Source organism: Vigna radiata, chromosome 5 (assembly GCF_000741045.1).
Source record: "Vigna radiata var. radiata cultivar VC1973A chromosome 5, Vradiata_ver6, whole genome shotgun sequence".
Classification (NCBI taxonomy): domain Eukaryota; kingdom Viridiplantae; phylum Streptophyta; class Magnoliopsida; order Fabales; family Fabaceae; genus Vigna; species Vigna radiata.
Genome location: NC_028355.1, coordinates 16,878,261 through 16,896,001, shown reverse-complemented (window position 1 = coordinate 16,896,001; position 17,741 = coordinate 16,878,261). Strand labels below are relative to the sequence as shown.

At 32.7% G+C, this 17,741-nt stretch overlaps 1 protein-coding gene across 2 annotated transcripts; it reads left to right on the top strand.

Annotated features, from left to right (window-relative positions):
- Positions 1-6,296: 6,296 nt before the first annotated feature.
- On the top strand, positions 6,297-12,992 carry LOC106762244 (protein EMBRYONIC FLOWER 1). 2 transcript variants are annotated; one of them, XM_014646030.2, is made up of 7 exons: positions 6,297-6,600; positions 7,559-7,763; positions 8,516-8,901; positions 8,978-9,085; positions 9,242-10,596; positions 10,704-12,362; positions 12,467-12,992. In XM_014646030.2, exons 2-6 carry the CDS (start codon positions 7,669-7,671, stop codon positions 12,336-12,338), a joined length of 3,579 nt encoding a protein of 1,192 aa, XP_014501516.1. In that variant the 5' UTR covers positions 6,297-6,600; positions 7,559-7,668; the 3' UTR covers positions 12,339-12,362; positions 12,467-12,992. The 2 variants fall into 2 exon arrangements, with proteins under 2 accessions (XP_014501516.1, XP_014501517.1); XM_014646031.2 differs by having other exon boundaries at positions 6,297-6,610.
- The last annotated feature ends 4,749 nt before the right edge of the window (positions 12,993-17,741 follow it).

Sequence of the window (17,741 nt, the reverse complement as noted above, 5' to 3'; positions counted from 1 at the left end):
TGTTACACTTCTATGGAGCATATCGAACTCGAATTTACCACATACATTCTTGGGATGTGAAACTTGTCTACATGTCTCTATACATATTCTTAATTTTCGGACAACTTTAACACAACTTAATTTTATAACAAAAACATGTTTGATTATATTATTTTGTTGTATGAAAAGTTAATATTGTAAACCTAAGGTTTTATTTAAAAATTATTATAGTATAATGTGTTTTGAAAAGTTAGGATTTTGATTGAGTGGAAAAGTTGTATCTAATCGAATTTGAATGAATTAGATAGAAATTTGAATATAAGATAACTGGATTGAATAAATGAATAACGTTAAATAAATAAAATTCAGGAAAATGAATAACTACTATTAGATTCAAACAATAAATGTTTATCTATATTCACTTATTTTCACTATAATTAAATATAGTCTCATCTATAAGTTAGATTCGAGACAGTTTAAATATATATATATATATATATATATATATATATATATATATATATATATATATATATATATATATATTTTAAAGTAAAACTACAAAAATACCATGCTTTTTAAAACAGTCAATGTGTAATTGATCATAATCATTTTTTTCTTTAGTAATGAAACGGACACATTCAAGATCGGAAACACCACTAAAAAATTTATATTTTAATACTTAAATATATTACAAATTTCAAATATTATTTTTAATATGATACTAATTATATCTTTTAATAATCATGCTACAACTACGTATTTTATATGTTTTTATTTAGAAATTCGCTATATTTATATTATTCTATTTTAAATAAAAAATAAACATAAAAAACATTTAATTTAATATAAATTCACAATAAAAAAATTCACGGAATTAACCCATGATTTCAAGATAAATTAAAGGGATAAAGCTTAAGATACTAAATTCAAATTAGAACAATTACGTGTCTTTTCACCCTTATATTATCCATTAGTCCGTACATCTGCCTGCAGTACTGTTATCATTACTTTTTATGATAATTATAACTTACATAAAGCTGTCTTTAAAATTTTAGACTTAATTATGGTATTCTTTTTATTTTATTCCAATTACTCCTCTTCAGATTTTGGATGTTTATAAGGTTTATAGCAAAATTGAAAATATTTAACTTTATACTTTAAATTACCCTTCTTAATAATTTAGAAATTTTCTATATGATTTCCACCAACTTCATCTGTACGAAACGCTTCCGTTCCTATTTTATTATATTCTTAATTTCTGCCAGTGTTTTAAGGTTTTGTATAAATATAATAAGTTTTTAACAAAAATATTATGAGAGTTTTTTACATCATTAATGCAAATATATACATAAGTTAATTCAAATGTAAAAATAATGTTGAAAATTAACAAAAGCGTAATCATATTATTTTCAGCTTTAGAAATGAAAAATAAATAAAATTACATTTTAAAAAAAGAACAGAGAGTAAGAAATAACATTTAATATTCCATTATAAGTACAATATAAAACTCCAAATTATTGAAAGTATACTAAAAGTATTAATCACTCACTAAGTATAATCGAAAGAAATGCATAATTATGTGATAAAAATTTTAAAACGACAGTCTTCTTAAAAGCTTAAATATGCATATAGTTTTAAAATGGATTTATCATTTGTGAATTTAATCTTTTTTCTTAAAACTAATACATATTTTTAGTTAAATCTGTTAAATCAACATCAATATGTTAACATGTAAATAAAATAAAATGTTTCAATATCTTGTTTAATATTACTGTAGATCTCTCTCTATATATAAGATAATTAAAATATTATATTAAATATTTCTGAAAAAATTGAAATAACCAAATTGGTCAAATAACACATTAGGAAAATGAAAATGAGGTTTTATGTAAAATTAAACTTGATTATATAAAAAATGTAATATTAGAAATTTACATTTCAATATTATAAAATACCCAGTCAAGTGTGTATAACGGAGTGAAGACAGAAATATCTAGAATAGTTAATTAATTATAAACAATTAATTTAATATCTATAAATGCAAGTTTTCATAAACAATATTCGGTTTATTCTTACACTTTTACTTATTTATAAACTACTCATACATACAACCTAACATGTTTGATTATTTCAGACCAATCATCCTAAGTACTCCTTTTAACGTATTACTTATACTAATCATCCTTAATTACATTCATTAATGTTCTATACTCTAAATTTTTCACGCATTTTTTCAACATCTCATACACCTTAAACCATCTCATGCATTGTGAATTTAGTATAACACTATTTTTCTAATTTTAGATTTTGAAGTGTTTCCCAATTTGAGAACAACAAAATCTTTACCATTGATTATTACGAATGTTAGAATGTACGACATCATGTATAGTGTATGATGTAATTATTACATATAAAACAATTCATATATACCTAATTTTTTCAAGAAAATAATATAGAAATACAATCTTACACTTGAGAAAGTTCCACTCTCATTGTGTTACACTGAAAATAAATTAGTTTATATATAATGTGAATATAGTTAATTGAAGTATGAATGAGCAAAACTTTTAATATGTATTTTCTATTTTTTTCATATATATATTTTTTTATCAAATGTCACTTGGTATTATATAAGAAAACTGAAGAACTAATTATGATAGTACTGAGTAAGGGATGAAGATTTAAGTGGTTTAGGACAAGAAGGCTTGGAAAAGCCTTGAATTGCGCATTGAGTCGGCATTGACAATAGGTAACTTTTACAAATATATATAATACACACACAACACAACTAGTGCTGTCCTTTCCATCAACCCTTCCCCACCCACACCCATTCTGCATCTCAGTTTTGCCTCTCATCACTCATCATCACATACACAGATTCTTCTACAAACTAACTAATCACCTTTTTCTCATTAATTACTTAAATAATCAACTGGGTTAATGTTAATCACTCTGAATAAACCAGATGGATCTTAACTGGTGAGAAAAGTTTAGCCACCAACTTACAAACACTGCCAATAGGGGTATCACACAAAAAAACCAAGCGTGTCGTGTTACGAGTCTATGTTGCCAAACAGCAGGTACCCTTCCTTCAGCTCTGGTACAAACTGGCAATTCATCAGATAAGAGCCTTCTGAATTATTAGAGACATGAAAATGACGTGACAGATAATGAAATTTAGAAAAAAGCCTATTCAACATTTCTATATATATAATATATTTTATCACTCCTTTTACCCTTTCTAATTATCTTTCCTTTATTTCAAATTAATTATTCATCTTTAACCTAAAAATGAAAAAAATAAAAATAAAATATGCTTCAGTTTTTCACCACCAAGGTTAACTAATTATGAACCTTTAGTTTAATTTGTAGTAAAGCCCCCACACATATTTTTCTTTTATGTACATATTAATATAGAAGTGTGTCATAGTGTTTCTTTGAAATAAATTTTATGATATACATATCCAGTATAGTAATTTAGGAATAAAATTTAACACTGGACAAAATCAGATAAAATAAAAAGACCAAGTATTAAATTATCTTAGGCTTGCATATCTCAACCAACCCAATAACCACTACATCACAAACAACTGCTACAAACTAAACAAGAGTCTGAAATATTATCAACAGTAGGGTTAGTAAAAATTTATTGTGTGTGTGTGTGTGTATATATATATATATATATATATATATATATATATATATATAGGTATAGGTGGTAAAGTTTAGCACACAGACTTTCAAAACATACAAGTTTTACTGCAGAATAACTGCTGAAGGACACAATTTTTATGCAGAATAAATAATATCATCTGTTGAGTAATCCTTGAGTAGAATCTTTATTTGTTTTGCACATTAATAACAATGCTTCATGTAATTCTTATCCATCACAGCCAAATGATACAATGGATCCATCTGTTAAACATCTCTTCACACACATGTACATATACATGCACACTATCTACCTATATATATATATATATATATATATATATATATATATATATATATATATATATATATATATATATATATATATATTAATAAAAATTTATGGGAGGATCTGCATAGTTCATACTTCATACTGAGAATTGTTTCATCAGTCCAGGGCTAGCTGTAACAGGGAATAATTGTTAGATAAGCGAAGTATATATATAAGTGTTTATTAAATTGTATAGTAAAATTAGATAGCATGGGAGTAAGTGAATTAGTGGGAAGTGTTAAATTTGTTATCAGTTATGGTAGGTGGAAGAGGTGACAGTAAGTTGGTAGATAGCCAAGAATACGTGAATCTGAGTTATATATATAGATGGTTATGTAAAGAAATGTGTCAGTACTTACATAGTACTGATAATCAATGTCACAGTTCTAAGAACAATATTAATATTCGGTGAAGAAGGACTCTCTTTTTGTAGGTTTATTAGATTGGTATGATTAAACCAGCTTGTACTAATTAATTTTGGATATATATGAGAGAGAGAGAGAGAGATATGTTTAAATGAGAATCATCAGATGCAAAGTTGTAGGGCATTAAAGTTGGTCGAGGAAAAGCACTAGATTCCACATTTATAATAAATAAAAAAAAATAGATTTTATGATGAAGGAAAAAAATAAATGGAACTTTTGGGTTATATGGATGGATCGTTTTATTTGGGTAAAAATAAGATGATGGTACGTGAGGTGGGTAGAAGGTTTTGGACAAGTGTGATTTTTGTACAGCTTTCTTTAATTTTATTGGTTTGATTTCATATGATCACATGGGTCATGCAGACACTTCCCTATAACATTATTTATTTATTGGTATATATATACATGCATGGTGGCACATAGGGCCCTCTCCCCCAATATTAGAAGGTATCCCTACCAATATTTATATATAAGAAAAGATTGAAAAAACGTAAGATATAGATCTTCATCATGTTTCTCTTAAGAAAATCACTTATTATTACCAGCTACAAATTAATTAACAGTGTATAGGAAGAGAAGTTTGGGGTGAAGTAAAGTCCACGTATATACATATATATATATATGTGGGAAATGGCTTTTCTCTATTGCATAAAACGGGACCTTACTTAATAATGGTAATCTAGACTATGATCTAGCTGTTTTCTGTAGGAAATCTTGTTCTCTCTATTCACCCTACATTAATGAAACCTCGGAAGAAAAGTGAGACGTATATAGATGGAATTGCCCGAAATTCGGAAACGTTACTTTTATTTCCAGATTCATACATTCTATCATTTTTTTAACTCTTCTTCATGTCATTTCAACATTCAAAAACTAAACTAAATCCAAAAACTACTGCAATTTCTTTACTCTCTCTGTCATTTAGTGGGAATAATAATTACCATTTTTTATATTTACAAATTAACTCACCACCATCTTAACTCGTTAAATTATTCTACTTCCATAAATAATTCATACAGTACTGTCAAAATATAAATAATTGCGCATCATTAAATACGTTTCCTTGAATTTAGCACTTTTTAGGCATTATTTTTGAAGTGAACTTAAACAGTAAATGGATACAAAAATTAACTTGTGTTTTTGTAATTATTCGCTTATTTATTATCAATGAAAAGAAATCTCACGTCATAGTTAATTTTATAAATGAGTTTGAAACGTGTCACTATGTATTTATGATGATTTATGGACAACATCGTGTACCCATTATAAATTGTATATAGTAAATGCCGAAATTTCGAATATCTTCTTCGTATTTGAATACGTAAGTTGAGAGTGTCATTCTTTTAATCAAAAAGCCAAACTCTAACGTTACATCTACCAACACCATTACTGGTTTGGGACAGGGTGGAGATGTGTCTGCTGCAAAATGTTTAGGGTTAAAACATAAACGCTCCGTATTTATTAAATAAAAAAAAAACCAAATAAAAAACAAAAACTTAGGGTTTCAAATATTGTCCCAGTCCGCACCCAAATCCATTCTCTCGTAGGCACGGTGCAGAGCACGCACCAATTAAAAACGTTTAATGTGCAAAGGGCATGAGCAGCACTTTTAACCTTGGATGACACGACAGGCACAAATTAATAAATGAAAACGCTGAAAAAGGATGAGCGTGAGGAACACGCGCGAGTACTGTACCCGCTTTTTTTTTCACCTTCAGCCTAGGGTTTCCTCGCCTCCACAAACCCATTATAAATGGTTAGCGATAAGAGCCGCACATTACCGCCACGTGTTCATTTATTATTGGATGGAGCTGTCTCTCTCCTAACACTCTCTCTCTACATCTACAATTTCTATGCATATGGATCCTACATAAACATGACTCGCTATGGGTTTTTTTAATATACAAAACAAACACACCTTCTTCCAAGGACAAGAAGATAAAAATTCTCTCTCTCACTCACTCTCTCTCTCACTCACTCTCTCTCTCTTACTACCGCACACTCTCTCTCATCCGAAAGAATCGAAAGCCCTCTCTCTCTAGGGTTTCTGAGTCCTTCTCAGTCAAATTATGCTCGTACGGTAGGGAATCGGAGCTCCGAGCTGCTCCAGGTAGCTCAGCCGTTGAATGCGCTGGCCTTCGGTGCGGTTTCGTCGCGGAGCCGTTTCGAATCGGCGAGGAGGCGGGAGGGATCGTCTGTGGTGCTCCGCAGGTGAGTTCGGGTGGGCCTTCGTCTCCAGATTATTCCTTTTCGCCCTCGGTTTTCAACTCGGTGATTGATTCCGTGTTGATCGGGGACCGGTTCTTGGATGCTCTTGAGCGTGTTTTGATTTGTTTTAGATATTAAGGTCACTGTACTGTTTATGGTGTGTCCACTTCAGCTTTTGCTTTGCTTTGCGTTTCTTTTTTTTTTTTTTCTGCGTCTCGCTTTATTGCTGCCATTTCACGCTTTTTTTTTTATAATTTTTCTCTCTCTCTCGTTTTTGTCGCTCGTTAATTCTTGCCGCGTTAATTTCGTTTATCTCTGGATAAGAGGTGATTTGTGTTGGTCGGTGAACCCTAGGATTTAGGCTTTTGTGGATTGGTGCGCTTCGGTTCGTCGTTTGGTTTTAGCTCCTTGCATGCGTTTATGATGGGCATTTTTTCCAACATCGCGTTAATTCACACACTGAGTCGGTATTTTCGCTGCGAGATTACCAGTTTGGCCTTTGATTTTGAAAAGCCCTAGCGAGACGCTTGGTACTGTTTGGTGTGTGAATGTTTTAGTCTCTGAAGGGATTTTGTGGGTTCTTTTCTGTGCCGTTGCGTTTCAAATGTTCAATTGTTGACTTCGAGCATCTTTGTGGTTGTTTTATCGAGTGGAAAACTAGGGTTTAGGAACTTTCATAATGTTGGAGGTTGTTATTTTATGTGATTAATCGTTGTGTATGAGGTCGTGGTTGGTTGTATATTATGTTTTCGTGGACTTTGCCCTTGTTTGCCGTCGTTTTCCTTTTCATTTGTTAGCTGATTTGGATAAACCCTAATTTTATCAAAGCTTGATTAAGCAGTGTTTTTAGTTTTTGTTGAAGTTCTAGTGTTACTGTCGTTTAATTGACGATGTCTCTTGACTTAATTGTTTGATCCTTTGTTTCCATTTCAAGTTTTATAAGTTTAAGTTGTGTTGGCAGGAAACACCATTTAATCTGAGATTCTAGGTGCTTGCTTGTACTTTGAGGATGTGCATGCATAGCTGTGGAAAATCATTTTCAAGGTGGTTTTAAATACTGTCACTGAGTTTATGGGGTCGTATATTCACATTGACTCGATCTCCATAGATCTTGCTGAGTCTACTCGCAAGAGGGATGCAGGCAAATGTGAACATTTCTCGATACGGTATGTTGGCCTTGATGCTACATATTCTTACTATCCTACTATTTTGTCAAGAGATGTAGGAGACGGAAGCAAATTTGTGTATACAGCTTATGTCTGCCATCCACTTAGTGCTTAGTATCTTGTAATTGATGTCAACAGTTTACAACTTCTTGTTCTTATTATACGAGATCCTAAATTCCCAATGTATGTGTCCACCATAGTACAGTAACAGTGTCATACAGATGATTACAGCTAGTAGCACTGTAAAGTTTATTAGCTAATAGCAGCTTAAAGTTGTTTGTAACTATTGGCAGTTTAAAGTTCAAAGCCCGTGGACTAATGCACGGCAATTAGATCTCGTTAAGAATCAAATGGGTGGTGAATGCTCACCTACGGAATGTTTTGGATTTACAGAATTTTGTCGATAATTGTTAGTTTTCTATTTAATTTAAGGATATATGTATAGACATTCAAAACTTAGATGTAATTCCATAGGTGCTTTTGGTATTGTTCGTCAATCAAAATCAAAATTTTATCTCAGTAACCTATGTTAATCTTAAATGCAAATCTTTTGTGCAAATTATTAAGATAAACTCCAATTCTGATTTGGACAACAACATGAACAAATGCAAAGGAAGTGCATCTCAGTTATTGAACTCTTTCATCAACCAAAGAAGAAAACTGAACTTAAGTGATATCTTAAATCTAGAATGAATAGTCTTTCTCTTGGTTCCCTTTTAGGATCCTTAACACTTACTTTATTGTTAGTGCAGTGGATATGTGTCTGAAATTCGCAGAAAAGACTGGAAAATATGTTGGCCATTTCCAGTACACGAGTCTGATAAACAACCATCGTTTCTACCATTAGATGCACCAAAATATAGATGTAGGCGTTGCCAAAACTCTGCAGTAGAGATTGCTGCCAAAGACATCCAGAAAGACGAACAGACAGACTTGAATTGTTGCAGTACTGAATGCAGATCTGGTAGCAATTGCAATAATGAAGCTCTCAAGTCTGGTATTCAGGAAGATCCAATGCTTGATGCTGTTGAGAGAAGAGAAATTGATCTTAATACTGCCCTGAGCTGCATCAATGATTTCTTGCCAAATAGTAATGAGAAAGGCAGGAAAGCTGGAGTTGTACCTAGCAGAATAATTGGTAATTTAAATATCAGTTCTATATTTTTTTTTATCATTTTTATGGTATGTCATTTGATTTTCTGTGTGTATCCCAGACCTTGACAGTGGCTTGGAGGATAATCTCAACCACCAAGTGACAAGTATTCCATCACCAAAAAATTATCCAGACCTCACACCACCAGAAGTGCATGCTACTAAGAAAGGTAGGCTCAACAGACAGGAAGATAAAACAATCAAGTCAAGCTACACTGCTTTTATTCTTTTGTATTATATAAGTGATAGATTTCTGTTTATAATCTTAGTATGTTCTTGGTTACTAAGACTGTAATTTACAAAAAAGTTGTTTTTTCCTGATACAGACTGTGAAAGTAATGAAGTTTCTCTTCACGGGCTTTTTAGCAATTTGAAATGCACGGAGAAGAGCTCTTCTGAGATGTGTAATGGAGGAATAACTGCGGCTAATCAATCCCAGAATGATGTAATAAAAGCTTGCACAGTTTTTAGGAAAGGAGCAACAGTAATGGAGGAGGTGAACAATACAGACGATCACCCAAGTGGACCTCCTCTTGAATTAGTTGCTTGTAATGATACTGCACCTGCAGGAAGTATAGACAATACAGTTGAAAATGATTTTCAGGATCATCATTCAGAAAAGTCCACTGGTTTATCTCGTAGAAGGCCTCGGAAGGTGCGCTTGATGTCTGATTTATTAAGTGACAATGGTGAATTAAAGACTGAGCAAAACTCGATAAAAGAATCTGTATCCCTAGGTACTTCACATGCCTCTGCAGCTTCACAGGCACAATCAATTTTGCCAGGAAAAGGGGATATTGAAGGAGGTTTTACTTTGACAAGCACAGGTCCGCGGAAAAGGAAGTTTCCTCTGGATGAGGTAAGAAGACCTACAAACATGGGTTTTCAGAGGGTTGAAAATGAAGTTCAGAACTCACAGGGAGTTATAAAAGCAACTGATACTCTTTTGGATGCTAGATCCAATTTCAAAGATGTATCCAAGGGAATATGTTTACAAGATGCCACAAAGGGCCGCTGGAATAAGACTGAAAGTGAAAGAAGCCGCATAATCAGTAAGAAGAAAAACAAAAAGATTCAAGGTGTTGATAATTGCTTGATTTCTGAGCAACCAGTAGGACAGCGCAGAGAAAATGAAGAAACCAGGCATACTATTGAAAAGGCATATGCATCTAAAACTAATTCTTCTAGATTAGCTCCTCCTGCATTCACAGGCAAAGCCACGGATAATTTTCCCACCCACTCCCTAAGAATGGAAAACGAATACAATTTGTCCAAAGCAAAAGGGAAAATGCTGCAAACTGACGTGGAGCTGGATTCTTTGTCCTGGCAAAAAAATAACATGCTGGTACAAGACTCCAATGCATATTCAGGGGAAAAAGTCCGGTCTACTATGCCTTTAACAATTCAAATTCCTTCTGCCCAAGGGTTGCTAAATAGAAAAGGACTGGAAGAGGGACTTCATCTTTCTATAAACAATTATTTGGTGGATGCACATGTTTACAACAAAAAGTGTATCCATCAGATTGAAAGTCGTCTACCTTTCTCAATGCCTTTTCAAGATGGAACCTCCAAAGTACCGCAGCTTAAGTGGAAAGACAGTGATAATAATGTCTTTGGAGGGCAAAGCATTCCTTCCAAGAACCCAACCAATGCTCTTTCAGGAAAAGCAGTTCATTGCGAAGTAAGTGCCCAGAAATCCCCTTGCAATGGCTTTTTATTTTTATCAATTGTGAACCATTTTGGCTTCTTAAAGTTTAAACTTTGTGTGAATATAATTTATATTTTCAGGAAATTAATGGTTCAAGAAATGCCCAACAAACTATCGAAGCTGTGGACCAACTGGGTTTTGTGAAAAGATACAGTGAACAAACACTGGAGGTGTCCGAGCAGGGAATGCTAGATGATATACCCATGGAAATTGTGGAACTCTTGGCAAAGAATCAGTATGAGAGGTGTCTTCCTGATGTAGAACATAGAAGCTCCACGTTAGAAAAACCCTCTCTTGGAAGGAAAAGACAGATTGCAGGTGGCTCCACTGTACACAAAAAAGGGGAGATGAGCTTGTTGAAAGATGGCCAAAAGGAGAAAGCTCAGGGAAAACATAAGAAAAACAGCATGATCACAAGAGGAGAGAATGTGAAGCCTAGCAAAAGAAAGCCTGTTCATTACTTTACTCCATTTGATGGAAACAATTTGAGTATGAATAATCTCTGCCCACCTCAACCCCCCTTTGGGCTTGACGTTTCCCAGTCCCAAAAGAAGCCATCAGGTGGATTACAGTTTTCATCTATTGGTTCTAATCAGCTTGGTAGTTCTCAAAATTGCAGGTTGAATGGGAGTTTTGAAGAACGTGGATCTCCTAATGCGACTTTTCAAGCCCCTGGGGGATGTAGCTTACACAAGAATATCTTACATCAGGATGATGAAGCTTCTCGCATCTGGGCATCCTTGACTTCAAATCATGTTTCCCCAGGATATGATTTACCCAAGAGGGTTGTTTCTTCTCAGCACCCTAGTTGTAACATGAACATAACTTCTCTCCAATCTGGTGCGTTTCACAAGCAAAACACGAAGAGGGATACTGATCTTAACTACATGAATCTGAATGCTGTTGGACTAGAAAAGCTTAGTAGGAATACAGGTTCTGAAACCTTTAGCAGGATGAATGGAGAATATTCATTTCCTTGCAAACATAGTGGAATGGAGCCTCATCAAAATTTGAGGGGATCTCTTGATTTGTATTCTAATGATACAATACCAGCCATGCATTTACTCAGCCTTATGGATGCCGGCATGCAGTCCCGAACAGCTTTTGATGTGGGTGTCACTACTCAAATACTTAAAAGGCCCTCTTATCCCGGCGACTGCAATACTAAGTTGGAGATTGGTACGTCTAAGCCCCCTGGTACCGTGAAAAGGCCATCTTCTGATTATTGCAGCAGAAGTTTCTTATCAGATAAGCATGGCTGTTTTGTTGGCCCTCCAACCTTTGGTGCATCCTCATCGACCCCGCATGATAAGAAATTAGTAAGAGCTACTGGTTTCAATGGTCAAAATCCAACGAAATCTGGAAAGAAAGAAAAGTTGAAGAACTCCATATCTAACCTGCAGAATAAAATTGGCAAGCAAATTAGCTGGCCTCATAATGAAACAGGAACATCACTGCAGCGCAAATTGGAAGTTAATGGTAATCATGAAACCCCAGTGCCATGTAAAATCATCTCTGGAAACACATGCATGGTCAACAGGAACCCAGCTGATCTAACCATACCAGAAACAGGGAATATATATATGATCAGAGGAGAAGATCTGAAATTTGAGAAGAGTATTCCCAGAAACAGGCTTCGCTTTCCTATTCCATATGGATACAAGCAGCAGAGGAATTTGAAGGGAACTAAAATGAAAGAGCATGCAAAACATTGAAACCATTCCTTATTCCATAATCTGGTAGGTTTTCAGAATCTCCTGAGTTTCATTATAATGCTATAATATAACTTCAGGATACAGCTTGTCTTTGATACACCTTATTTGTGCTGTCTTAAATATTTCAGCTGGTGAAATCTTTACATGCAATCTGAGGATAGAAAATGAATTTCATTCTCTACGTAGAAGCAGACTTTTGACTTGGATACCGAGATTCGCTGACTCGGGGAGGGGTTGATTGGATGCCACTCCAAAAGCCGAGTGATACATTAAACAGACACAGAAGGCCGTTGGGCATCTATTTAATGAACCTGTTGTAATTAGTATTAATGTAAGCAAAAAATATGTTCGTTTATCATGTTTGTGTCGTAAAATCTATGGGGAAGAGTCGCGATATCTCCTTAAAGTATCAGTTTGTGTCATAAAAGTGTACTGGGAAGTCTCAAATTAGCCTCATATAGACTTACTATGATAGTGTGGTTACAATTCATACAAGTGGCAAAACCAAGGCGATAGATATAGTTTGTGGCTAAAGATGTGAGTTCCTTCCCTCAAACATAAATTTAGATATTGACATTATATATCCCTCGTTTGTACCCATTCCCATCTCTTTGGGTGCATATTTATGAAGTTCGTATGTTGTCCCTTTAGTAAGATTTTTCTCGTTCATTTAACATTGATTTGGCAATAGCATGTGAAGGTGGTAGGAACTAGCAAGGAGAGGGAAAAGTAGTCGTAAATGTACCCGCATTTTTTAAATTATATCACTAATGGGATACGCCTTTGTTTCTGAAGAACATTGCTCTTATGGAAATAACAAAAGAAAGCAACAATGTTACAGTAATCTTATAATAATATAAATTAATAATTGATGAATAGATGAAATTGTCATTTGTTTAAAAGCTCTCACTAAAATATTATAATTTAAGTTTTTTATGTTGCATGGTTAGCTCACGAGTTTTTGTTTTAAACTTCCATTTGCGCTTTTTCTTATGTAAAGAAACCACAATGTCTTCATAATCAAGTAAGGAAAAGTTCACTTTATAGATGTTTAAGCATAGGAGAAAAAACACATGTATAACTTTGTCTTTCTACTTTGGATTGTGTGATTTCCGGGAACCACGGTGGAGAGGAGAATTATTAAGTTATATAGCTAAGCACTGGTGAATAAAGACAAATAAGAACATCTAAAGATTAAGTAGCCTTAAGATGATTATAATTTTAACCCCAAAATACAGGAACGATTGAAGGAGATAGACCAACAAAGAATGAAAATAAAGAAAAAAAGGGGAGAAAATTAAACTATTTATATTGGTTTGACTATGAAATTTAGTCTTTAAATTATGAGAAATTTATGACATAGTCTTCTCTTACAATTTAACTATTGTTTATATATATTAATTTTTTTAGCCCTTTAAATTAGATCAGTTTCATACTAAAAAATATTCATCATGTGATTTGTATTGTGTGTATAAAGATATATAAAACCTAGATTATGTAACATAAACTTTGATAAACCAAATAAAAACATATTGTCAACCTTAAGAATCGATTTGTATACCTTTTCAGAAATTTCTTTAATTATCATCTCTATATTTAACAAAAGAATAAATAAGAGTTCAATGATCAGCCACTCCCCTTCTTGAAAGCATGTACATTTATGAATGAATTTTTGAATATTTTCATTCTTCTTCCTTTTTTTTTAAAATATAACCCTCAACTGTTGCATGTGCCTATTGTTTCTCGATAATGTTGTAATATTTTTCTAAGTTGTCTCATAAGAATATATCTTTCGTAAACTTTATATGATTTTTTTATCTTTATTTATTACATTCACAATCTCATTCCACAATTCTCTTTATTTAGGTTGTTACACATTTACTTTTTACAATGAATATATTTAAAGAGAAAGAGTTTGACGAGAATATTCATTATAAGAAATAATAATAATAATAATCTTAAAAAAATAAAATAGTAAATATTACTCTCTATTTAAGTGTTTAAATAGCTGACATTTAAACACATCATTATTTAATAACATTATAAAATGTCCTAATTAAAAAAAAATTGTTCATAAAAAAGAAAACAAGTAAAAGAGACTAGCAGGTTTCCAGGATAAGAAAAAAAAAGAGACCAACAATGACCATGCTATGAAAAATTAAGACAAATATAAAATTTTAATTTTGCATTATTTACAAAACTTTCACACAATATACTCATCCCATGCTTAGTATAGAAGGATTATTATGTTGATGACTCCTTTATGAATAACCCTATCAGGTATAATAAGTACAACATTAATTATATTAGGTTGGTTAGCAGAATTCAAGGTGTAAGGTTAGGACCGCCAGACAAAAATTAGCACGCGGTCATGAACTTTCTGGTTCAGACCATTCCACATATATCCAATCACTACAAAGACAGACTCTGTTTCTTCAATTCCGATTTTTCTTAATATTTTCCTTTTCCCTTTCTTTGATTGCTGTTGCTCACAATAAGTTACACTCACCAGATTAGTTCAAGAGATTGCTCAGTTTTTATAATCTGTCATCTTTTTCCTTTCTGCATATTAGGTCTCTCATAATTTATCTCAAATGTTGAACTCAAAATATCAGCATGTTCTCGTTTGAATCTTACAGGAAAATGTTATAAATGCAGATTTTTTGGCGAAACATTATGAGGACAGCTGTATACAGGTTTGGCTACGTTAATAAGAAGCATTTTCAAATAAGTTAATTTAAAATAAAATCACATGCAGATAGAAAGATGAACGTGGTAATATTGTTTATATGCGCTAGTTAAATTTAGTTCTCATATACAAATACAAAAATTATTACCTAAATTATTCATACAAATCATTAGTTAAAAATTAACAAATAAATTTAGAGGTTGTATGTGTGGGATGAACTACTGAATGAATCTTATCTTATAATAGTAAAAATGATGATAGAACATTTTAAAGAACAGTGTAAAAATAGTTATTGCTGAACAACCATTTATCCACCCCATGTGCTTGTTTGCAGGCAGAATCGAAGTCCAACTGTTAAATACACGAAATGGTACAAAATGCAGATATTAATGCAAACAAGTATTACTATAAATTGCCTTTTTCGATAAAAGAACGAATAGGGCAGTTTATAGATAATTTCATTTTGAAACTAGGATAGATTAATATATATGCATATTTATGCAACCAGAAGAGAAAACTTTTCTTTTTCTTGCTAATGCTTTTAAGATTTTCATGCATAAATAAGTGTTTATATACTTAGAAGAAAATCCCGAGTTTTTAGTTGTAAGTAGCAGTAGCAGTTTGTTCATAGAAATTTCTGGTACACAGAAAGAAAGCATGAAAAGATGAGGAAATTAATTAAGAAGAAAGATGAAGGAGGGCAAAGAGAAAAGAAAAGCTTTGTACCATAAAAAGGCATCATGTTACTGAAGAAAGTAAATAGCTACATACAGTAGCCAGCTACATTGTTGACAAGACTTGGATGAAGAAATATCAAACATGTAACTCCCTCCATTTATGAGATAACAACATCAGTGTCTGCCTTTTGGTACAACTACAAGTAGTTCATATATATAGCCCTTTTAGACTCTATATCACACTCATATCACCCTTTTTCTGATTCCCACTCACACCATTATGAGAATCTATTTCTTCTTTGGATACAATAATTAATTAACCTTATTAATTAAACTGTAGGATATGTATGCTGCATCCCCAAGAAATAATGTTACATCTCCCTTTCTATGTAGGAGCTAACAGGTTACTACAGCTGAATTCAATCACCAGAATTATTAGGTAAAGCACATAAAAAGAACATCTCAGCCTTTAGGTTTTCTCTTGTCACATCAGAGAAGAACTATAATCCTTTGCTTCTCGCACCGCACAAATTCTTGCACGAGTGATAAAGAACCCACTATGTTATAGCCAGAATAGGCCATGATTCTTCTACCTACAAAGTGAAAGTGCTGTGTAGTCTGGTGTGTGTATTTTACCTTTTATAAGGTTCTTGCTTGCTCTATGAATCAGATATTTCTCTTCGTTTGCATGCTCCTGAGATTGTACAGAAGAAAACTTAGAGCATGTATATATAAAATGCATGAACAAGTTATTATATATGTATGCAAATTCTTCGATTTGATCAATAGTATGATCCGTGAAATTAAAAGGGTCGATTATGATCTAAAGATACTTCAATGTAGGTTAAATTAGAAAAATTATGATCATGGTTATTGTCATCTAAAGATACATTCATATATGTATATATATATATATTCATTGAGAGCTTTGGAAGGCAAGTTTAAAATATACTGGGTTTTGACGATTGAGTGGAATTATTAAATATATAATGAGTAATAATATTAAAATGATTTAGAGTTCCCAGAAATCACAGAGAGGTTATAATCTCAAACTTATTTGTTTGTCTATGGTTTTTATTTAAAACAACATTAAAATGTCGAAAACACTGATTTCCATCGAAACGAATTATAAAGTGGCACCTATGGTTTCTTTTTTGGGATGGAGCAACCGATACTTTGGAATCAAAGAAAGAAAAAATGGATGTTAATATTTTATCCTCCATCTCCTTTTTGTGAGAGAGTATTGAAGAAGTCTGGATAGGGCTTTTTCACAGATTCTTCGAGAAAAATGGCTACAATCACCGTACGTATTATATTCCCTCCTTTGAACTCTGAAAACCATGGCCACGTATTCACTCTCGTATTCGTATCGTATACGTACGAATAAAGAACATTAATGTTCTTCTGTCGTAACTTTTCTTTTTTGGGGATGAAATTCGGCATCTAAACAGTTAGGTGGAAACCTACATACAAGTACCCAACGTTGTACGGACCGTGTTCAGAATTCGCATCTTTTGAATTCGATCGCTGTAATTTTTAAACAACGGATTTAACTTTCAACTTCATGAAAACCACTGTTTTAATTTTGTTTTCTGCCACTGCAATAACTGCATGGAGTTATGAACTTTGATCTCAGTTTAATTAATCACCTTATTCTTTTACAAAAGCCTAATAAATTCGAGTTTAAATTTGAAGCACAACAGGGTTATGTTAAATATTCTGATTTTAATTAATGCTGGCAATGACTAAAACTGTTGGAAAATTTTAGGTGTTGAAGTTTATAATGTTGGCATGCATGCCCTTCAGATTTTGAAGCAGAAACAAAATGCAGAACCCTATCACATGATCGTGGAAGGATGAACAGCCCCACTAACACTAACACTGCAGTTTTACCCCAGCATGAGCTGGCCGATCACCCAACCTAACAATACTATACCTTTTCTATATATTTTTTTCAATTTTTAGTACGTAAAATACAACATATCATCATTTATGTTTCAATCCCAAATATATAAGTAATTTTCCAACCACTTTTTG